At 36.3% G+C, this 24,021-nt stretch overlaps 2 protein-coding genes across 2 annotated transcripts; both read left to right on the forward strand.

Annotated features, from left to right (window-relative positions):
- Nucleotides 1-4,037: 4,037 nt before the first annotated feature.
- LOC106317098 lies at nt 4,038-5,316 on the forward strand. The gene has a single exon (XM_013754956.1). The coding sequence runs from the start codon at nt 4,111-4,113 to the stop codon at nt 4,945-4,947; it is 837 nt and encodes a 278-aa protein (XP_013610410.1). The 5' UTR covers nt 4,038-4,110; the 3' UTR covers nt 4,948-5,316.
- Nucleotides 5,317-15,885: 10,569 nt separating this feature from the next.
- On the forward strand, nt 15,886-19,339 carry LOC106316270 (probable calcium-binding protein CML16). The gene is made up of 2 exons (XM_013754146.1): nt 15,886-15,932; nt 18,690-19,339. The coding sequence occupies exon 2, from the start codon at nt 18,747-18,749 to the stop codon at nt 19,230-19,232; it is 486 nt and encodes a 161-aa protein (XP_013609600.1). The 5' UTR covers nt 15,886-15,932; nt 18,690-18,746; the 3' UTR covers nt 19,233-19,339.
- Nucleotides 19,340-24,021: the final 4,682 nt, after the last annotated feature.

The raw sequence follows: 24,021 nt of genomic DNA on the forward strand, positions 1-24,021 counted from the left end.
TGCTCATTAACTACAACTTGATCTTTGCTTGTATTTAACCAAGCACTGATGAGAGCTACGTCATCTATAGGCGTCCATGACCTCGTTTCCTTACGCTCTGCAGGGGTCTCATCTTGTGTTGCTTGACTGCTAAAGACAGAGAATTGGGAGGAAGAAACTTCGACATTGTCATCAACCAATCCATAGACAGTGTCATGCTGACTATTCAGCAGGTCAACAAAGTTTGAGCAAGGCAACAAAGTTTGAGCACGGCGTATATGAATTGGAATCCATATAGAAGAGAAGGAGGAAAGAAGAAAAGAAGCAAGATGTTTCGAAATTGGTTTTAGATAGAAGGAAGAGAAGAATGATATTTTTTTTATAGAAGAGAAGGAGGAAAGAAGGAAAAGAGCATTGATCACCATTGATGAAAGCGTTCATAACACCCAACCATTTCGAGAAGACATTTATCTAACACATTAAGTTTGAGCTCGAACTTCAACTTTGATTTCTATCTAACTTCTTACATTTATTTATTACCTAAGACAGTGTTCAATATATCACTAACCACTACATTAATTACCACAATCTATCAAACCAAAGGCACAATCAATTCGGTTCAGAACACAGTCAACATCATCCAGTGCCTAACTAAATATTTATCAACCTTTCAATCTATCTAAGTTGTAAAAAATAGAATATGTACCTCTATGAAATAGTAGTCGAGCGTTGATGTCTGTTCACCCCCACCATCTTGATCCGAACCATCTTAGACGAAGCTTGATGTCTCTTGATCCGCACCATCTTGATCCAAACCATCTTAGACGAAGGTTGATGTCTGCTGATCCGTTGTCTCTTTATCCGAACAATCTCGACACACATAGAAAATAACCAAATGAAAAATGGATCAGAGGTGAACAAATTATTAATCACGAGACATAAACAAACAGAAGAGACAGATCATATGAAGCTACCAAATCAAAATAACTTAGAAAGACAGACAATCTAAGACATGCAACAATTGAGAGATTGAGACATAAAAGTTCATAGCTTTAACCTTTTGATTCGCCGAGGTAACGCGTGGAGAGAGAGATAGAGAATTGCCACCGTCGAGGAGAGCCGTCGGGGAGAGCCGTCGAGACACCAAGAGAGACGCCTCGATTCTTCCCCGAGGAGAGATGCAAAATTAGACTCCGAGAGGTGGAGGAGAGCAAGAGAGACGCGGAGATGTCGATCTAAACAAGATCCTCCAACACAGACGCCGAACCCATCGTTGCAACTTCGAGAAAGACCAGTGGATTCGACGAGGAGAGGTTGAGCGACGCCGAGTCATCTATTGAATCGAGATAATCGACGACTCCTCCGACAAAGACGGCGAACCGATCGTTGAGACTTCGTGATTCTCCGGCGGATTCGACGAGGGAAGCTAGAGAGACGCGATTCGTGTGTGAGAGGGAGAGACTCGCCGTGTTCTTTTCTCGAAACAGAGAGAGAGTTCTTTTGTCGAAAGAGAGAGAGAGATATAACCATCACACAACACCTGTCCCACAAGACCTGGTTCTTTTAATCCCTGATTAAGACTCATTTCTTCTCATTTAACTCATTTTTCTTTTAATTTAAATCCTAATTAAACTAAGACCCCCTAATAAGCCACTCCGTTAATCATGGTCTTAGTTCCACCAACTATGGTCTACAGTACTATGTTTGCATTTTTTTGGATGACGGTATAGGAGGTTTTATTAGTGGCTTTAGAATGTTTAAACACAGTCAAAATAGAAACGGGTGCATATACGGAAGAAAACCCATTAACTGTTTTAAAATCAGAAAAAACACCTTCCAATTATTAATCCCTCAATGAACTTTTTTTTTTATGTAATGTGTTTTTTTGATTTAAGACATTGACGTGCATGTTAGTATACAAAAAATATCAAATAGTGTTTGGTCTGTTGGTGTAGTAGATAGACATGGCCTCTCTAAAAGATCGAGAAGTCGTGTTCTCTTGGATACTGGTAGAATAATTTTGTTACTCCAACTTAAATTGAGTTTTATATTTATAATTTTCCTCGGTTTTACCAAATTCAAGAAAACGAAAGGTAAAAAAACAAACCTAGGGTTCTTTGTTGATCGTATCAAAAACAAACCTAGGGTTCTTTGTTGATCGTATCCTTTCTCTTTTTTGCTTTTCTTTCCCTAATTATTCGGTTCTAAATTTCTAACCATCTCCTCTATGTAATTTCAGTAAGTAATTTTGGTAATTCATATTCAACATGCTAATAACCAACTAATAACTCTCTATTCCTAGAGCCCAATGCATGATTATACAATTTTTACACAATAGAAGCGAATAACCCCTAAGGTTTGCTGAAAAGTGAGGATACCATATCAAAAATACTTGAATTGTATTTTTGTCGGAACCTTATCATTGTAAATAGTTTTTTCCAGCGCGAATTGAATCCACGTAACATTTGTACCCAAAAAAAAAAAACACTTGACATAAACAAATAATATGACAATTCATTTAAATTACAATTTAATTTGAAAAAAAAAACAAATGGTTGGACAATTGAAAAGGGGCTGAAAATTAAAAAGAATGAAAATAAATAGAAAAGAAAAAAAATAAAGCTTAAAGCTAAAGAAAAAGACTTATTCTTGGGTTCACCCTTTAGGGTGAACCTCTAGGTTCACCAACCAATAGGATTGAGTTATTTTATATTCGAAATCTTTTAAAAAAGGAAACAAAATATTTTCTCAAGCTATAAGTCATATTATATTTTTAAAATAAAAAGGTAAAAATAAATAAATTAAAAAGTACTAATTAAAAAAATATATTTTTAACGTTCTCAGCAAAATACTAAATCCTAAATCCTAATCCCTAATCCCTAAATCCTAAATCCTAAACCTTTGGGTAAACCATAAACCCTTAGATAAATCCTAAACTCCAAATCAAAAACACTAAACACTCAAGGGTTTAGGTTTTAGGGTTTAGGGTTTTAGGATTTAGTGTTTTTGATTTAGAGTATGAATTATCCAAGGGTTTAGAGTTTGCCCAAGGGTTTATAGGGTTTGTGATTTAGGGTTTGCCCAAATTTTTTAAATTTTTTTTTCTTTAACTACTATTTTTTCTAATTTTTTTTAATCTTTTTATTTTAAAAACATAATATATCTTGACAATATTTTGCTTACTTTTCTAAAAGATAACGGATTTGAAATAATAAAATTCTATTGGTTGGTGAACCTCCCCCTAGGGAGTGAACCCAAGAATAACTCAAAGAAAAAGACTTTTTCTTGGGTTTACTCCCTAGAATGAACCTTTAGGTTCACCAACCAATAGAAAGTTGTCATTTTAGATCTAGTATCTTTAAATTAAGAAAACAAAATAACTTGCCAAATTATATTATGCTTTTAAAATAAAAAATAAAAGATTAAATAAATAAAAATAACAATAGTTTTAAAAAAAATATTATTTAAAAAAAAATATTATTTAAAAAAAAAATATTTGTTTTTAAGATTTAGAGTTTAGTGTTTAAGATTTATAATTTAGAATTTATCCAAATGTTTAGTGTTTTTCCAAGAGTTTAGGGTTTACCTAAGGGTTTAGGAGTTACCCAAGAGTTTAGGGTTTTCCCAAGGGTTTAGGGTTTAGGATTAGAGTTTAGGGTTTAATGTTTTGTTGACAACATGTTTAGTGTTTTTCCAAGGATTTAGGGTTTATCTAAGGATTTAGGGTTTACCAAAGAGTTTAGGGTTTAAGATTTGAGTTTATGTTTAGTATTAGAGCTTAGGGTTTAATATTAGAGTTTAGGGTTTTGTGTTTTGATGACAATATTATTTTTTTTTTTAATTCGTTTTTTATATATTATTTTTATTTATTTTTAAATTTTATTTTGAAGAAATAATATAATTTGTCAAGTTATTTAGTTAAAGATACGAGATCTAAAATAATAATTTTTTATTGGTTGGAGAGCGTCACTACGCTATCTCACTTCTCTCGATCTCTTTTTTTTTTTTTTTTTTTTTTTTTTTTGTGCAACTCTTCTCTCGATCTCAATGCCCAAAAACAATACAAATATTCCCAAATTTGGAAACTTTTTATTCTCTTTTTTTCTCTCTGTTCTGTTTTGTTTGCCCAACATGAAAGACAGAGGAAAGAGAACAGCAACGGAGCGAAGAAACGACTACGCTTCATTCTATTACAGCACGCCCTCCGACCTCTCTTGTCGGAAGCATCCATCTGTTTCCGCTGTCGGAATCTGTCCGTACTGTCTCAACGACCGTTTAGTTAACCTCGTATGCTCCGAATGCGGTGAACAGAGACTCTCTTCTTGCTCATGTTCCGAGGTCTCTCCTAATCCGACCTCAAACGTCGTCCGGTTCTCTTCTTTCATCGACGAAGAGGCGACGAAACAGAGGAAGACGACGGAGAAGAGTCGAAAAACAGAGGAAGTTGTGGTGTTCAAGAGGAGTAGTAGCAGTTGCGTTGAGATTAGTAAAAGGAAGCATCATAGGTTCTCAAAGATCGGAAGGTTCTTCAGGAAGATTAATCTCATAAATGAGAGAGCTTTGGATTACAACGACGATGGTAAGAAACAGAGTGTTTCGAGATCAAGATCTCTGTGTAGTTTCCGAGGAGGAAACGGGTGCTTTATCGGGTCGGAAGAAGACGTGTCGTCTTATTCCGGTGCAAGGAGCTCCTTCTCCGCCGCGAGAAGCTTGAGCGTCAATGGCGGGTTAGGGGTTTTCGATACGACGACAGAGCATCGGAAGAGCAACTTCGAAGGGAGGGAAAGCAACTTCAGCGAGACGACGGAGACAAGGAGGAGTAACTTCAGTGAATCAGAGCCGCCGCGAAGAAGCTGTTTCGAGGGGAGGAAGAGTAACTTCAATGAAACAGAGTATCCACGGAGGAGTAATTTCAGCGAAACAGAGTATACTCGGAGGGAGAATAATTATCCACAGAGGAGCAACTAAGAAGCAGCAGCAAGGAAGAGCGATTCGTCGGCGATGAGTTTCACGAGAAGGGTTTTATCGGTGAAATATGGTGAAGAAGAAGAGCCTGGTTTTATCGAGATTAAATTCGATTCCTCTGGACGAGTTGTAAACGACGGCGTTTTGGAACACGGAGGAGGAGGATCTTGCCGGTTAACCACGAAGGATCGAGAGGTGAGTAGGAGTCGAAGGAGCTTCAAAGGATGGAAATGGTTATTCGGACATCATCATCAAAGAGATTCATCATCATGATGACGAAGATTGAAGGAAAGAGATGAATTTTATGGGATCCAGTAAGGAACAATTGTCAACTCAATTGCTCCTATGTCAGTCTTAGTCAGAAAACTTTGGTTCTTTTTGAATATTTTTTTTCATTTTGTTTTGTTGAATACATCGAAATTGGTATTCAAGTTTTATGATTTTGCAGGGTAACGTTATGAGTGTACCAATTCACAAGTTACACAACATAACACAACTCAAATATCAACCGGTTATTTAATTAACCAAAGTCTCATTTTGCAATTTCTTAGGATGTTATGTATTTATTGGGTAGTTGATTAATTTGCTGTTGAAACGTGTTTGTGATTGATTGGCCACTGAGATTGGTATGTCTTGTGTGACAGAAGCTCACTAGATATCTAAAATCTTAACTCATTGCATTATATTGTATGTTCTTTTCAAAACTCTTTTGTATTGGTGAAGCTATTAACAAATACTTAGATGGGAGTTTATGATCATCAACCTTGTGCTACTCGCTTATCGTGTTGTGAATTCAACTCACTTTGTCCTCAGTATGAGAATAAATAGCTGACAATAAAAAAACATATATGTTTATATTCTGATCTAAGTTGAAAATGACTACACAAATCTATTTTGGAATTGGTCTCCAAGAAACTTACTAGCTATTCTTGGAAACTATTGAGTGGTGGAGTCTTATCTTTCGAACCCTTGTGGCTTCAACGGAGAAGAGTTATTTTGCCAATAACTCTGAAAGAACACATCATGTATTTTCACTTCCGGTTGTACCTTTGTTACCAGATAGAATTTTGGTGGAACTTACTAGCTATTATATATTCTTTTCAAAACTCTTTTGTATTGGTTAAGCTATTAACAAATATTTAGATGGGAGTTCATGATCATCAACCTTGTGCTACTCGCTTATCGTGTTGTGAATTCAACTCACTTTGTCCTCAGTATGAGAATAAATAGCTGACAATAAAAAAACATATATGTTTATATTCTGATCTAAGTTGAAAATGACTACACAAATCTATTTTGGAATAGGTCTCCAAGAAACTTACTAGCTATATTCTTGGAAACTATTGAGTGGTGGAGTCTTATCTTTCGAACCCTTGTGGCTTCAAAGGAGAAGAGGTATTTTGCCAATAACTCTGAAAGAACACATCATGTATTTTCACTTCCGGTTGTACTTTTGTTACCAGATAGAACTTTGGTGGAACTTACGTCAAAAATGGAATTTTACTTCGTATTTACTTTTACTCTATTTTAAAAGAAAAAATAAAATTTTACATTGGAGATACTCTAACATACATGACACAAGTCCATTCACAGAAAACATTAACGGGTTTTAAAATCGTCCCAACCCCAAATATAGTTAAGCTTGCAATGATGCAATTGCAAGCTAGTCGAATATAATTTCTCAATCAGTAACCATTCACTCGCGGAACTCATGGAATCTAAGAAATTGTAAATACTGATTAATTTCTTGGCATGAGCCCTATCAATCGGCATGGATTTATGCTTTTTTAATTATACTTAATTAAAATAATAGTGACTTTTAAGGTACGTAGATTATAAGATTTACAATAAGAGGACTTTAGAGGGAGTGTGGAGATTGAAAGAGTTTTATGTATTTGAACTAGAAATGAAGAAATTGGTTTCCTTGGGATAATTTTTGCATACATAAAGAAGAGGGTGTTCTAAGCTTCAGAGATCTCCAAGATTTTAATACAGTTTTATTGGCCAAACAATTATGGCGATTGATAGATAAACGAGATTGTTTATTTACCAAGGTTTCTAAAGGAAGATATTTGCGGAACTCTCATCCTTTGGATGATCACAGATCTTACTCTTCTTCTTATGGATGGAGAAGCATCTATTCAGTTCGATCTCTGGTTAAAAAAGGACTAATCAAAAGAGTAGGGTCTGGCAATCAATTTCTGTTTGGGATGATCCATGGATTCCTTTTCCTCGCTCGAGGTCAGCATTACCAAAAACCCAAATTCAATTTTTAAATCCATCTCTCAAGGTGTAAGATATCATCAATCTGACTGATAGATCCTAGAACGTAGACTTGCTCAATGCATATATTCATCCAGACGAAGTAAAGATCATTCATGAGATAGCAGTTAGTAGGACATAGAGGCCAGATACGTCCGGCTGGATGTATACATAGTCCGGTAAATATTCGGTTAAATCAGGTTTCAGGATAGAGTCATTATATCCACATAGGGGACCAAGGACAATATTTTATGAACCACATGTTACACCACTGTTGGCGTTTACATGGAAACTTAAATGCTCACCGAAACTTAAACATTTTGTTTGGCAAGTTTAATCTGGGACCTTACCGGTAATCAAGAATTTGAAGTCACGTGGCATAGATTGTGATTTACGATGTAGTATTTGTGGAATAGAGGAGGAAACTATAAATCATGTTCTCTTTGAATGTCCACTATCATTACAAACTTGGGCGTTATCTAGGATCCCTTCGCCCCCCCCGGAATATTCCTATCTTCTTTGGTTTACACTAGTTTGGACTATCTTTTTTGGAGAATTCCGAAGGAATTTGATTCTGATTGTTTCTCCCTGGATTATGTGGTATAGATGAAAGAATAGAAATGATAAGATTTATCAGAATAAGGATGGGAATCCTCAGGAAATTTTGCGCAGAACGGAAGTTGAAAGTACTCTTTGGACTGAGGCGCAAGTTTTAGTTCCAGAATAACATGGAAATGCCCAGTCAGGTGATAACGGACAATTAATGGAGCATACAAGAGTGTGCTATGTCAATGGGGCTTGGCGGCAAGAAGATGTTTTCACTGGACAAGGGTGGTATTGTCAAATGAGGGGGACATCGAACGTAATGATGGGGGCAATGAATCTCCGCTGCAGCCATTCACCTCTACATGCAGAATGTGAGGCGTTGATTTGGGCTATGGAATGCATGAAGACTCTGCAGTTTTCAGATGTAGTGTTCGCGGCAGATTGTTCTCAGTTGGTGAAGATGGTGTTATCACCTGAGGATTGGCCAGATTTTGCTTACACATATAGAAGAATTCAGCTGCAGTAAGACTTTCTTCCCTAGTTTCAAGATCAAACATATTCCAAAGGCACAAAACACAATGACGGACAAGCTTGCACGTGGTGCAAGGAGTTCTTCTTCAGCTATATTATATGTTGATTCAACCGATGGTTTCTGCTTAGAGTATAGCTCCTATGTTGTCAAAAAAAAACTAGAAATGATGAAATAATTGACTTTATCTGTTTCTGTTCTTTCAGTCTTTCGATTCATCGTTATCACTAGGTCTGTGCAGATTATTGGTTTAGGCTTAGCGTGGACCTATGCTGAAAATTTGGGCAATAGGACTCGATTCTGGCATGAACTTGCTTTATTTGTATGGACCATAAAAATTAATTCAGACACGGTCGGGATGTAGATTTTTGGTCGGTTGGCCCTTAGGGTTTTGGACCACTATAACGTCATTAGTCATCAGCATAATTCAAAGAGATGAACTTTCCAATAGGTTTTCTAAGAGATCAATAGTAACTGTTGACGATTATTATGCCATTTTACTTCTTTTGAACTTATGAATATTGGTCCTTTATTAAAAAAAAAAACTTATGAATATTGGTTGATTTGTTTGAAGCTCGAACATGTGTATACATATGCCACCAAATGCAATTGCATTAACGTTCTGTATAAAAAAGCTATATATATATATATGTTGGTTTAGTGCAGGACTGCAATGAGTAAATAAAAGAGCAACTGGTAAAGATCATAGTTTCTGATCATGCTATACTACTTGATTGATTTTGATGACTTGTCGAGATTGACGATAACAAATAAAAATCAGTTATCATTTACAAAAAAAAAATCAGTTATGTAAGCATGACTTACTAGTATTGCCGAACTAAACGTTTTTAAGACAGAAGACATGCATGGTTGAAGTGAGAGACATTTGGCCATGTATATTTCATCTCCAATATTCATACGTACTGGAACATGGCTTAATTCAACGGTTTTCTTCGGCTCATCTCCTAAATCTTCTGCGGAGAGGAAAAAGAAGAAGCGTAAATATTCATCTCCGGTTCGTCAAGGAACCAGTGGTTTTCTTCCAATTGAATGGAAGAAGGATCACACCCCATCTAAATAATCCAATGTCGAGTACATTTTTTTGGAACGTGCGCGGACTTACAGATAATACTAAGCATAGCCCGCTTAATTCTTGGCTCAATAGACGGTCAATTCCTTTTGGGGCGCTTCTTGAAACGCACGTTAGTGAATCTAGCAAGCAACTTATTTTATCTTCTTTGGGCCCTGGGTGGTCACTTTTGGACAACTACCACCAGTCTCCGTTAGGGAAGATCTGGTTTATCTTCAGAAACCCGGTTACAGTAAGGCTTCTTTTTGCAGACCTCCAATCTATCACTTGTGAAGTTAATTTGGAGGATGGGAATTCTATTGTCTACACGGCTATTTATGCTTCTAATGAGGTCGAGCTTCGAAAAGATCTCTGGAGTTCTCTAAGAGACACAAGTGCAGCTTTTGATCTCTCTAACAAGCCTTGGATTGTGGGAGGAGATTTTAATGAAATTCTTCATCCTGACGAAACTTCTAACCTGGGTATTAACACGACAAACCGAGCAATGCGGCTGTTTGGAGAGTGTCTGGGTGATCTAGGTCTTTTTGACCTTCCTTTTACAGGCCCTAAATTCACTTGGACTAATAAGTGTCCTTCAGACCCCATAGGTAAAAAACTTGACAGATGTTTGGTTAATGGGGCATGGATTCTTCGGTTCCCTTCAAGCTATTGCGAGTTTTCTGCTCCAGAATTTTCAGATCATTGTCCTTGTCATATTCAACTGGTCTCTCCGCCTCTGTCTTTCGGCTCGCGGCCATTCAAGTTCTACAATTTATTAACAAAGAACTTACAATTCTTAGAGGTTGTTAAGGGAGCTTGGGATTTGGCGGGGACTCGGGCTTTCACACTGAGGGATTTCTGTTTTAAACTGAAAAGCATTAAGAGGCCTATGAAGTCTCTGCACCGAGATAATTATAGTGATATTGAGAAGCGTGTGCACCTAGCAGAGGCTAATCTTACTTCTGCTCAGCTCATAGCCCTTGATGATCCTACGCCGATCAACGTGCAGATGGAGGTACTAGCTAAGGACCGTTGGATTTCTCTGCGTCTTGCTGAGGAAAGTTTTTTCAGGCAACGTTCTCGAGTTAAGTGGCTAGGCGAAGGTGATCTCAATACGCCTTTCTATCATAGTATGATGACGATGCGAAATGGTCTGAATGCGATTAAACAACTTTACCGCGATGATGGGTCTGCTACAAACTCGCTTCAGGAGGTGCACGCTCTTGCAGTGGAGTACTTTGAAGGTATTTTGTGTACAATTCGTGGTATGTTCTGGCCTGGTCTACCAGACTTTCTTGAGGCTATCATCCAGCGTAAATGCTCACCCCAGGACAAGGATGCGTGCCTTCTTCTGTTTGTTCCCGATATGATCTTGTCATGTCTTCAGAAAATGAAAAGTAATAAGACTCCGGGACCTGACGGCTTTCCGGTGGAATTCTTTAGAGCTGCTTGGAGTGTGCTAGGTGAGGAATTTATTTCATCAACGCTTGATTTTTTCAGGACTAGCTTCATGCCCACGTCTTTAAATTCCACGTCCCTGGTTCTTCTTCCCAAGCGGCCTGGGGCCAACACTATTCGAGAGTTTCGACCCATAGCGTGTCTTAACACACAGTACAAGTTGATCTCGAAGCTCATTTCCAACAGGCTAAAGTCTATCCTCCCGTCAATCATCCTCCCTAACCAAACGGCCTTTGTCAAGGATAGGTTGATTCTTGAGAACATTTTGTTGGCCTCGGAGGTTCTAAATGGCTACCATAAAGACTCAGAGGTCCCAAAAATAACATTGAAGGTCGATATAGCGAAAGCTTTCGATTCAGTTCGATGGGATTTTGTGCTAAGTACTCTTCAAGCCTATGACTTACCTCCCATCTTCATCGGATGGGTTAAAGCCTGCATCTGCTCTCCGTTCTTCTCCCTTAGTATTAACGGAGTCACCTCGGGATATTTTAAGGGGAAAACTGGTCATAGGCAAGGCGATCCGTTGTCTCCAATCCTCTTTGTCATGATGATGAATATTCTTTCGCTAATGTTGAACAGAGCTGCATTGTCAGGCTCTTTTGGATACCATCAGGACTGTGCTGATCAACAACTTACTCACTTGTGCTTTGCTGACGATTTACTCATATTCGTCGAGGGCATTGAATCGTCGCTGGAAGGAGTTTTTACCGTTTTATCAGATTTTGAAATGATGTATGGCCTTGCAGTTAATGTAAGTAAAACGAATATGTTCTCTTCAGGGATTGCGGAAGTTGAGATTCAGCGAATTGCTAGTCATTTCGGGCTGGCTCTTTCTAGCTTACCAGTTCGCTATCTTGGAACTCCTCTCTGTACGAAGAAGTTGTCTTTCTCAGACTGTGATCCGCTCTTGTTGCAGATCAAAAAGAAATTGAGTTCCTGGACTACACGATCCCTTTCAATGGCGGGTAGGCTAACCATGCTAACCTCTGTCATCTCGGGCATTATTGGCTATTGGTCAAGCGCTTTTCTCCTTCCAAAGCGGGTAATGAAAGCTATCAACTCTCTTTGCAGTTCATTCCTGTGGCATGGGACTATTGGGATTTCAACAGGTGCAAAAGTTGCTTGGAAGGCTCTTTGCACTCCGAAAACAGAGGGTGGCTTAGGTATTCGAAATATAGAAACATGGAGTGAAACATGTGCCTTGAAGCTAATTTGGATGCTCTTCTTCAGCGCTGGATCTATCTGGGTAGCTTGGATGAGACAGAGATACTTGAACAGAGCCTCTTTTTGGTCACCCAATGAGAAAAATTATACTTATTCCTGGATGTTTAGGAGATTACTCAAGCTTCGCCCAAATTGGACTTCATCAGAATTTCTATTGGCGGAGGAGAGGACACTTATTTCTGGTGGGATCCATGGACTCCCTTTGGCCCTCTTTACAGCTATCTTGGTCAAGATGGACCAACCCTCTTGGGGATCTCACTGTTTGCGCTGGTCTCAGAATTTTGGAATGGGAGTTCTTGATCTTTCTCTGCAGCAAGGTCTAATCGTTAGCTTCAGCTATTGTCTTTTCTTACCACAATTTCCCCAGCTAATGGACAAGATGTTCCTAAATGGACCGTCAACGGGAATACTCATAAATCTTTCATATCTCGTTTGGTTTGGGAGGCTATTCGGCCGCATCTTCCTGTAAAAGCTTGGGCTCCCCTCCTCTGGCACAAAGGACTCATCCCACGCCATGCAACAACTACTTGGCTCTTCATTCTTGATAGGAATCCTACATTAGACCGTCTCCTTTCTTGGGGTCTAGATGTTGATACTATATGCCTCCTATGCGGTAATGCTGATGAATCAAGGAATCATTTATTCTTTGAGTGTCAATATTCGGTGGAAGTTTGGTCATCTATCTGTGCTCGTCTCAATTTTACCTCTCCTCCAACCTCATGGAATGCGACTATGACGTGGTTACCGAATGCTTCTTCAGATCGTTCTATCAAAATTGCTCTACTACAAGCTTGGCAAGCAACTGTTTACAGTTTATGGCAAGAGCGTAACATCATATTCCATTCAGGTCTAACGATTCCATCCTCTGTCTTGGGTAGGAACATCCATCGCATGGTCTCAGACAAGTGCATGGCAATGGTCGCTCTTGGTCAAACATTAGGAACTCCCCTCCTGCGCATTTGGAAGCCTCCATGATGCTAACCGGGTCTCTTTTAACTTGTTTCTGTTTGTAAAATACAATCAACTCTTTATGTTGCTTGCTTTTCTATTTAAATTAATGAAAACCCTTTAAAAAAAAAAAAAAAAAAAAAAGAAAAACTTGTTGATATATATATATATAACAGATCGATGTATAATAAACTTCGAATTAGTTTGTTATTAGCATTCATGTAAATGTTTATGAAGTTATTTTATTTCTGTATGATCCTATAAATGTTGTCTTACCAATTATGTTATACCTTAATCATGAAAATTATTTTTATTATTATCAACTTTTAATCTTAGTTTATCTACTTTATCTGGTAATGGCTTAGGGATGGTCGTATAGGATAAGGTCAATGCATGTATTTGCCAAACGTATCAATGTATCATCCTATCTTGATTCTTGATATTCCGATTCACATAGCCTATGCTTAGATGTTTATTAAAACGATATTTAGCGTGTATACAATGGACACCTGTTCACAACACAGCTTTGAATTACGTCTTATCTTTTTGTTCAATTCAGATGAAACTTATTCAGTATTTGATTTCAATACACTTTAGTTGCTATTTCCATAAAGATTTGTAGCCATACGAGTATTTCAAGAATACTATCTGTAAACAGGATCCTTATTTAAGTTATTATAACAAACTGTTTGAGCTAGATAAGAAATTAATGATTGATTCTTGCTTGATGGAAAACCATTTTCTTCGTCCATGCCCTACCAACAAGAATAGCTTGATCGAATGGCTACATTATTGTAGAGTGTTATGTTTAAGGAAAATTAGCCACCATTATTGTTATCTGTTCACACATTATTATTTTTTGTCAATCTGTTCACACATTATATTATCTAAAAATTATACTCCATATAACTTCATTTATTATATGTGCTTCCTTAATTAGCCTTCTCCCAATGTCTTCCTTATATAGAAGCAATACCAAGGAGTTCCTTCAAACCAAATATTCCAAATTACTACAATATGTTAGGATTCAGTTTGTTCTTTAATCTCTTCCATTGTCTTTCTCCTTCAAGATTCCATGGAACATCTTAACACATTTGTAGCTGATTGCCTTGTTGTATCGTGTTGTTGCAACTCTCTTGTTCTCCAAATCGCAATCTTTATCTTCCTTGACTCCCTGAAAAGCTGGTCAAGAACACGAGAAAGTTTTATGCAAAATGGGGGATAAACTAAAGGATAAAAAGAACGGGTCTCACTTGTGAATGTCGAAAAAATACAGGGCGTGATTCGGAAAGGAGAAAAGAGTCTATGAGTATAGAGATGCAAGGTTTTGTATGTTGAAGAATTTGAAGGCTTTGGAGAAGTTTTCAAAGAATAGTGAGTTTTTTTTTAAGCTTCTGGGGAAAAGAACGGTTCAAAATTCTTCGTCAATGTCAAGTTGTGTTAATAACAACTTTGACCTAAGATTTGTAAGTTGTTATGAGATAGTTGAAGAATATTTATAATATGTATGTATTTTCACAACTTCACATATTGAATTTAATGGAAAAAGAAATCCACTAGGTTGGTGTTTCGCTTGTTCCAAACTTCAGAAATTCATATTATATCTGCCAAATATTTTTCATCATGTAATAAACAAATGATATGATTTGTTAAAAAAATCATATAATGACAAGTTCTTGCTAGCATTTTTCTGGATAATAAGTCATGAAAGATTTAGGTTACAAATAGATATACAGCAGAACAACTAGCATTTTTTTTTACTTAACAAATACTAGAATAAGTGGTTTGGTCAGAAAATATATAATAAGTTTGATTGGTATTTCAATTTTAAAGAAAAAATGTAACATACTTATAGTAGGTTAGTTATATATTTTCAAAAAAAAAAAATATACAATACATCACTTATCAGTAAACACCTAAACTAGAATTGGTATATTTTCATTTTATAAATATTTAATTTTGATATTATTATATAAATTTAAATATACAATTTATATCTTAGTGTTATGTATTTTATAACTCTTTAATTTTATTTTTTAGGCTTCTTATTACTTTATTAATATAGGAGTTTGTTTTATTCATTTTACCTTTTTTATTACGTTTTCGAGTTTTCATGATTTGAAATAATCAAATAAAAAATATTCTTCAACATATGATTTTTGAAAATATATAGCTGTAGAAATAAAATTTTAACATATGTTAATAACTTCATTTGTATAAAAATATATGACATGATTAACAAATTTGAACCCGTTTTAGTGGTAGATGATAATTTATTTAAATGAAAGCATTATATTAATTAATTACGAAATTAATTAATGCAATATTTAATAAAAAATATTTAAAAATTTAGTAGGATTTTATTAGATTTTTCTCAACAGATTTTGTTATAACTGAAAATAAAATTCAAATTTATAGTTAAAATTAATTTATTATTAATATTTCTATTAATTATTATGTCATATTATGTGATTAATGAAATGGTCCTAATAGACTTCTAAATAATAGATAAAAATGGTACTTCTCTTTTAATAGAGAAGATATATAAGATACTGACAGTAGGCGCAATCGATTTTAAATAGATTATGTATAATGTAAATCATATATACTATGAAATCAAACTGTCCATTTAAATATTTAATTTATTACAAAATAGAATAAAACATAATCAATACTAGTAAACAAAAATATTGTTGTCTAATAATGTGCTTCTTCCTACTCAATTTCCAATTTAAATGATATCACCGTCAACCCTTTGTCTCGACCTATTTAATATCTTATCAATAATTGAAAAACAAAATTCATAGTACCAATCAATAAAAAAGAAAAGATAATGTAATTAAATTTTACTTTACTACGCGGGAATACAATTCAACAATAATAACAATAATAATAATAATAAAAAAAATTCAACTTCGTCTCCATAAACGCGCTTCTTCGTCTTTAAGAACTACTAGAGACATTCCCGGGCTACGCCCGGGTTATTTTCCTATATTTTAATTGAATTTCGATTACTTCATAATTTATATCTGAATGTAAATATATATTTTATAGAATGAATACAATATATACTATAACAAACTCATATTATTAATTGTTTACTGATGTCTGAAACCCTTAATAATATAACATGCATATATATAATATATATATATATATATGTGTGTGTTAGATTTATATGAGTCGTCGAACTTCTAAGAGTATCTTTAATGTAAATATTTTTTTTTCCTTTTAAAATATAGTAAAAATGAGTATAGAGTAAAAAATATTATAATCCTACTCTATTTTTTACTCCATAATAAAATAATGAACAAACAAAAGTAGATTACTTTATCTATGGAGTTAACTTTATTTTGGAGTAACAAATAAAATAAGGTTAGAAAGTGTTTTAATCCATAATTAGTTTTACTTAATTTTGCAGGAAAAAAATGGAGTGAAGTTAAAAATGCTCTAATGCCAGATCAAAATAATCTATTAGCAATTTTCTTTACATCCATCCATATAGGAATGTTAAAATGGAAAAATCAATACATCTGAACGCATTCCATTTAAGACTCAACCCATTCAAAATTCATACCGTTAGATTCATTTTTAAATTGATATGTCAGAGACTTTTTCGTTTACGGATGAAATTTATTTTGATTGTATAAAAATATTATTAAAAATTAATTCAACTAATAAAAAATATAATATTTTGAATAAAGAGAACATCTTTATTATGAAACAAAACAAAAATCTTAAAACACCAATTAATTGAAACAGAATGAGTATAATATTACTCTAGACTATAGTTCATTTTAGAGCTTATAAATATATGTTTAGGAAAAGGGCTAATTAAAAAACATTTTAGAACAGAAAATGGCATTTTCTATTTATGTATAGTAATTGATCACAGACTGAAAATCATGTTTACCCATGACTCCTGTTCTAGAGAAAACGTCATTCCGTTCACGCTTTCAAATTGCTTTTCCGCCCAATTATTGTATAGTCAAAATATTAAGCCGCAAATACAAAGAATGAGTTGGTATATTCAACAATGAGAGATTCAGGATCGCTGCCCAAAATCACACGCTTAAATTGTGCTGTACAAAAATATGATTGATTTATTTACTTTGAACAGTAATTGACAAATATAAAATTATGAAAGTGAAGTTGGCAACCCAATAATAATGAGCTCTCTGATACCAACACTATAAATAAGTGGCAGTTTCTTGAATTATTTTACATGAAGCTTGAGGGAATTGGTTACTGAATACGTACAGAAATAAGAAGATGAGTTTTGTCTTAACTTATTTGCGATGGCATCGAAATCTGGATCACTATAGCAACAACACTAAAAGCCATCCCAAAGACATACAACAATAAGTTCTGTACTTTTATATTCTTTATAGGCCTCTTATTATAATAGCCTGCAAAATTGAAAAGCATACCACTTATAATCTCTATGAATCAAAGTTATATGATGGACTGATCATATTCTACTGATATGAATAACATAAATCAGTACTTTCACAACAAAAGTAAAAAAAAAAAAACAGGGCTAGATTTGAGTATTTTAAGGAAGAAGACGTAATAATCTTACTTCTGTATACACTCCAGGGAAATCACTTGAAAGAGCCATAATCTACAAACGACGATAAACAATCACATGCATTAGTGTAGATGTAGAAGAAGCTTCACAACTCTTAGTAGGTATTAGGATGCTAAGATCTATACGAAGCTAATGTCTGAAGTACACGATTAGAATAGCAAACGTAATATTTAATATGAGACTATGTAGTGGAAAAATCAGCAGAGACTAACCATCGAATATTTGAAAAGAGTTACTCAATCCCATGTTGATAGCAGTCACTATAAGAATAGAGGAAAAATGTTAGGGGAAAACTTTGACTTCAACTAAGCAGTGGTGCACTGAGAACACAGTAGGATGTCCAGTGAGCTTCGCTCAACCTGTTAGAGAAGTAAGTAAGCAAACTGAATAAAAAGAGCCTCTTCACAATTGACATCCATAAATTTGTGTTTAGGACAACTATTCATTGGAAGCTATGAAATCCATTTGGCTGACAAATCAATTACCTTAAGGATCTGAAATTCCAAAAACTACGCTTTTAGAGTTGTTTCTTCCTTGAAAATGTTTCAGGAGAAGAAATGAAAGAAGAATTTCATTATCCCGTTATTTCCATGGCATCTCCGTTGTCACCATCGAGCTCTGGCTCCAAATATTTGAAGGTCTCATCTTGTGATCCAGTAGACGACCATTCCGGCACTGATCTGCAGTAATACAAAGCCAGAGTTTCCGGTGGAGAGGGGAGACTTTCCGTTGGGTTTCATTGCCATAGCTCCAGCTTCTTCAATGGAGGTTAGTGTTTCTGGGTGGATTAAAGTATAGCCGGAGGTTTTATACAGATGGAGAAACAAAGCAAAGCGAAACGAACTCATAAAGTCGATAGTAATGAATACAATTAATTGTTAAGAGATGGGTCGATAACGGAAATTTCATGAAGCTGAAACGGAGAAGACGAAGTATGTTCGAGTTCTATAGTGTGTCAATTTGGGCTACTACAAATAGATTTAGCCCACACGAATCCACTGGTTTTCATTTTGACAGAAGAAACAATGACATGTCAAAAAGAAAACTTCTGATTGGTGGATTATTTTAATTGATGTGGCATGCTTCTCTTTGCACCATATTTGGCTTTTAGTATTGTGATTCACCATTCAAATCCAATTCCAAGAATAATAATTATCTTCCTTCTGCCTCCGTCAATGGCGTCCGCGAAACCAACCGATCAGATCAAACAGCTCAAAGACATCTTCACTCGCTTCGACATGGACGGCGACGGAAGCCTCACACAGCTCGAGCTCGCCGCTCTCCTCCGTTCCCTCGGCATCAAACCTCGCGGCGATCAAATCACTCTCCTCCTCAACCAAATCGACTGTAACGGTAACGGTTCCGTCGAGTTCGACGAGCTCGTCGTCGCGATTCTCCCCGACCTCAACGAGGAGGTGCTCATTAACCAGGAGCAGCTCATGGAGGTTTTCCGTTCGTTCGATCGTGACGGTAACGGTCAAATCACGGCGGCGGAGCTTGCTGGGTCAATGGCTAAAATGGGACATCCGTTGACTTATCGCGAGTTGACGGAGATGATGACGGAGGCTGATTCTAACGGTGACGGTGTTATTAGTTTTGATGAGTTTGCGCATATCATGGCTAAGTCCGCTGCTGATTTTCTTGGATTAACGGCTGCTTGATTCTCTTATGTTTGTTTTTGATTAAATTGATTATTTTCTAATGTTCAGTTGTTTTATTGTATTATGCAACCTTGAGTAATTTAACAATGGGCGCTAATCTTCCCTCTTTTCTTCTAATTAGTTTATGATATAGTTGGTGTGACTTAAACTATCTAGTTGGTGACTTTATCAAGATTGACTTTTGATGAGATATGAAAGAATAATCATGATGAAAATGTATTAAGGTTAGTACTCGCAAGAAGCTCATACAAGCACATTAAGTCACATTTATATAAATCATCTAACCTTACACAAATAGAAATATGAAAATATTCTATTAACATTCTATTAACAATCAAGTCGTGTTAACACATAAATTAAAGAGATCTTAGATCAATACGATATTACAGTCTATGATAGCTCTAAATCCAGATAAAACGTACTCAGTAGACCTATCACCAATTGATCCTTGATCATCATCTTCATTGATCTCGTTCCAATATGCCCTAAGCGTGTGTGCCACTTGCTTGTCTCTGTTTGTGCAGTGACTTGATTGCATTCGACATCAACTATATCCATAAGTACTTTGTAGAGACGGTTCACTGATCTCTTAGCTTGCACAATGAGCTTTCCATCTTTATCATGTAGGGTTAGATATCCATCTTTCATCTTGATCTCACACCCTGATTCTGTTGCTTGACCGAGGCTTATTATGTTGCTCTTAAGATCCGGGATGTAGTAGACATCAGCTAGTACTTTCTTTGATCCGTTTTGGCTCACGAAAAGTATAGACCCCTTCCCTTTGATGTCGATTCTTGAATCATCGCCGAATCGTACTTTCTCTGTTATTGATTCATCAATAGTTTTAAAATAATCATGTTTTCCAGTTATGTGATTACTAGCCCCATTGTCCAAGTACCAAATTCTGTCGTTGTTGGAACTATCTTCGAAATCCTTCGGTTTCACATTCTTTTCATTAAGGTAGACAACTTCGTGCATGAGCAATCTGTCAGCTTCTTGAGTGTCCTCGGCTTTGTTCTCATATGTTTCCTGAAGCTTCAGTAATCTATCTGGACAGCCAGAGGCGAAGTGTCATGTTTTGTCGCAACGGAAACACGTTATCTTTGACATATCGAACTCACGATAATATCTTCCTCTCCGCGACCTCTCCCATTGAACCTTCCTCCTCGTCCTCCTCGTCCATTATACTCGCGATTTGATTGAGTGCTTTGGTTATCCGAGTTTGCATACATCAATTTATTTTGATCTTCGTTATCTGCTTCATCTTCGCCTACATTATCGCATCCCAAACCTTTTTTGCAGTCTCTATATCACCAAGCTGAAGAATAAGTGCTTCGGGAATAGATTGGAAGATGAGAGTGATGGCCATATCATTCTTGTCACTCTCGGTTGTCTCCACCTCCACGATTTCCCAAACTTTATGTACCTTGAGAAGGATCTTCATCCTAATAGCCCAGACAGTGTAATTGACCGAGCTTAACATAGGGCACTTCAAGGACGACGATCCCTCCTTCGGTTTCACGCTTACGATTGCAAGATCACTCATCGTTCACGCCTTGTTTCGCTCTGATACCAATTATTAGCCAAACGTATTATGTTGAGACTCAAAGTTTATCAAACACAATTTTATTAGCTCAAGAAAATATCTCAAAACTTAAGCTCTCACAAATAATCTCTAAAACTCACAAGTTCATGGCACACCTCACCATCTTCTTATATAAAGATATATATCCTAAACTCATTAGGAAAACACTATTTGTATTTATCTATTTCAACTAGGATAAGAATAACTTGATTCCTAAGCTATCTTCAAGTTTATCTCCAATAGTATTAACACATAAATTAAAGAGATCTTGATCAATATGATATTACAGTCTATGATAGCTCTAAATCCAGATAAAACGTACTCAGTAGACTAAACCAGTTGCAGTGTTTCACGATGAGCCATGATAGTCGAAACAATGTTTTTTTTTTGGGTCAGAAAGTCGAAACAGTTTTTTTTTTTTTTTGAATGAATGTTAAATTTTATTCAGCAAAAAAGCTTTTTTTACATAATGTGTGGTCCTAATTCAAAAACCCCTTTACATTGATTCTTCAAGAACTTACTTATAAAACCAAAGAGCTATATTCTTGTCTCAAACCAAAATTGGAGGACTCCGTCCATACTCTTCCTCCTATCCTGCTTAATCAAACTCAGCTTGTTCCTTATACCCTTATCAATGGTCTTCTTCAAAATAGATATAGGTATGACCTTCTCCCTATGTTTTATTTTGTTCCTTTCCCGCCATATTGTATAGATAGCTGATTGGAATGCATATCTGATGCAAAAAGATCTCTTCCTTTCTCTAACACCATCACATAACAGAGGCACAATGATGGACCAGACGTTGGAGTAAGAGCTTCTCAGAATTCCAAGAGAAAGATATTCCCAAACTTGTGAAGAGTAGGAACATTCAAAGAACAAATGGTTTCTGGATTCCATTGCCATTTTACAGAGGACACAAGTAGTATCTGCACTTTGGTTCCATAAAGCTACTCTGTCCATGGTAGAGAGTATGTCTAGCATAGCCAACCAGAACATAAACGCGTACTTCGGAGTAGCCATAGCAAACCAAACACCTTTAACCCAGTCACAGCACACATAAGTTTTCCAAACCATCTGCCACGTCTCCTGAGTCAAGAAAGTTGATTTGAAACCCGACCTCCATTTCCAAAGATTTACATCCTCCACATCCTCTCTTGGCTTCTCTTTTACACTAGACAACTCCATTTTAATAACATTGAGGGTCTTTGTTCGATGCCTTCTTCTTCTTCTATTACTCAAACAAACATCCTCAATTGTAGCTTCTCTCTTAATCCCCAAGTCAATAATTCCTCTATCTCCAAAGAAATCAAACAACACTCCCTGATCCGACCAGTTATCAAACCAAAAAGAAACATGTTGACCATTCCCTATCTATTTTTTTAAAGAAAGGCTTTGCAGTCTCCCTCAACTTCAGTATCTTTTTCCACATCCAAGACTTCATTTGTGTTTTCCCACTAACTGCCCAGAAACTCTTCTTCTTCAGAAGATAAATCTTTATCCATCTTCCCCAAAGAGATTCGCCCGACAACAACCTCCAAATAATCTTTAACCTATAGACAATATTCACTTCCTTTAAAGCTCTTATTCCCATACCTCCATTTTTCTGCCTACAAATATCACTCGATGCAACTTTTGCTCCAGATGATTTAAGAACCGGACCACACCATAGAAAAGAAGCACACAGTTGTTCAACCTCCTTCATACATTGACTTGGCAGCCTGAACACTGATGCCCAGAAATTCGCTATGCTCACCAGAACTGCTTTGATCAACTACAGTCTGCCCGCGTATGAAAGATACCTACTGGTCCAAGTACCAATCTTATTTCTGATTTTCTCCAGTAGAGGTAAGTAGTCCTACTTTCTCATCACCTGAGTCATAAGGGGATGACCTAAATACCTTACTGGAAGAGAACCAATAGCAAAGGGAAAATTACTCAAGATTCTACTCTTTTCTTCTCCTGAAACTTCAGCCATGTAAAGAGTAGACTTTTCAATGCTTATACTCAGCCCCGACCACTTCGTGAACTCATCAAATACAGATAAAGCTCCCTCAATTGACTCCTTAGAACCTTCAACAAAAATCATCAAATCGTCGGCAAAACAGAGATGTGTAAGAGACAGAGATTGACAACGAGGATGAAACTTTAACTTCTTCTCCCGCACAGCCTTGTCTATCTTACGAGAGAGCACATTCATACACAACACAAATAGATAAAGAGATAGAGAACATCCTTGCCTCAGACCTCTTGAACTCTGAAAGTACCCACCAAGCTCACCATTAACTTAAACAGAAAATGAAGGAGTTGTTATACACAGCTTTACCCAGTGTATGAATCTTTGAGGGACTCCAATTGCTTCAAGACTTTGGAGCACAAATGACCACTGAACGGAGTCAAAAGCCTTCGAGACATCTATTTTCATCACACAGCAAGGAGATATTGTCTCCTTATGATAATCCTTGACTAGCTCCGAAACTAACATCACGTTATCCATCAAAAGCCTTCCATTGATAAACGCATACTGGTTTTCCGTGATCAACCGAGGAAGAAGGAGCTTGAGTCTATTAGCAAGGATTTTTGAAACCACCTTATATATATAGAACATTGCAGCATGCAATGGGTCTATAATCCTTCATTTCCAATAAGTCTGTTTTCTTTGGTACTAAAGCCAGAATGGTAGAATTTACCCCTCTAGGCAAAACCCCATATTTAAAAACAGACTGAACAGCAACCAAGAAGTCATGAGCTACAACAGGCCAAGCAGTCTTGAAAAATTCACAAGGAAACCCATCCGGACCCGGAGACTTGTTAGAAGGCATGGCGAATAATACCTTACGAATCTCCTCTTGAGTAACTTCTGCTTCCAAGAGCCGACAATCCTCCAATGTACATCGAAACTCCATCAGATCCTTTAACTCGTCAGTGGTAGTACCAATATAAGAATCAGGCTTTTGGTTAAGAAACTCAGAGAAGAACCTCACTGCTTCCTCTTTTACCTCCATCTGCTTAGTAACAATTCTTCCATCCTTACATCTTATCTCACGGATGGAATTCTGAGCTTGCCTATACCGAATGGCATTATGGAAAGTTTTATTATTCTGATCCCCCTTGTCTAGCCAATGCAGCATTGCCCTCTGTTTTAGAAAATCCTCCTCCAAGCTAACAACATGTATCCATCTTTCATAAGCCTCAACTTCCTTCTTT

This window comes from Brassica oleracea, chromosome C9, assembly GCF_000695525.1.
Source record: "Brassica oleracea var. oleracea cultivar TO1000 chromosome C9, BOL, whole genome shotgun sequence".
NCBI classification, from domain to species: domain Eukaryota; kingdom Viridiplantae; phylum Streptophyta; class Magnoliopsida; order Brassicales; family Brassicaceae; genus Brassica; species Brassica oleracea.

Excerpts from the sequence above, each read along its gene's own strand:
- LOC106316270 (XM_013754146.1), top strand. The coding sequence starts at position 18,747 with ATGGCGTCCGCGAAACCAACCGATCAGATCAAACAGCTCAAAGACATC.
- LOC106317098 (XM_013754956.1), top strand. The coding sequence starts at position 4,111 with ATGAAAGACAGAGGAAAGAGAACAGCAACGGAGCGAAGAAACGACTAC.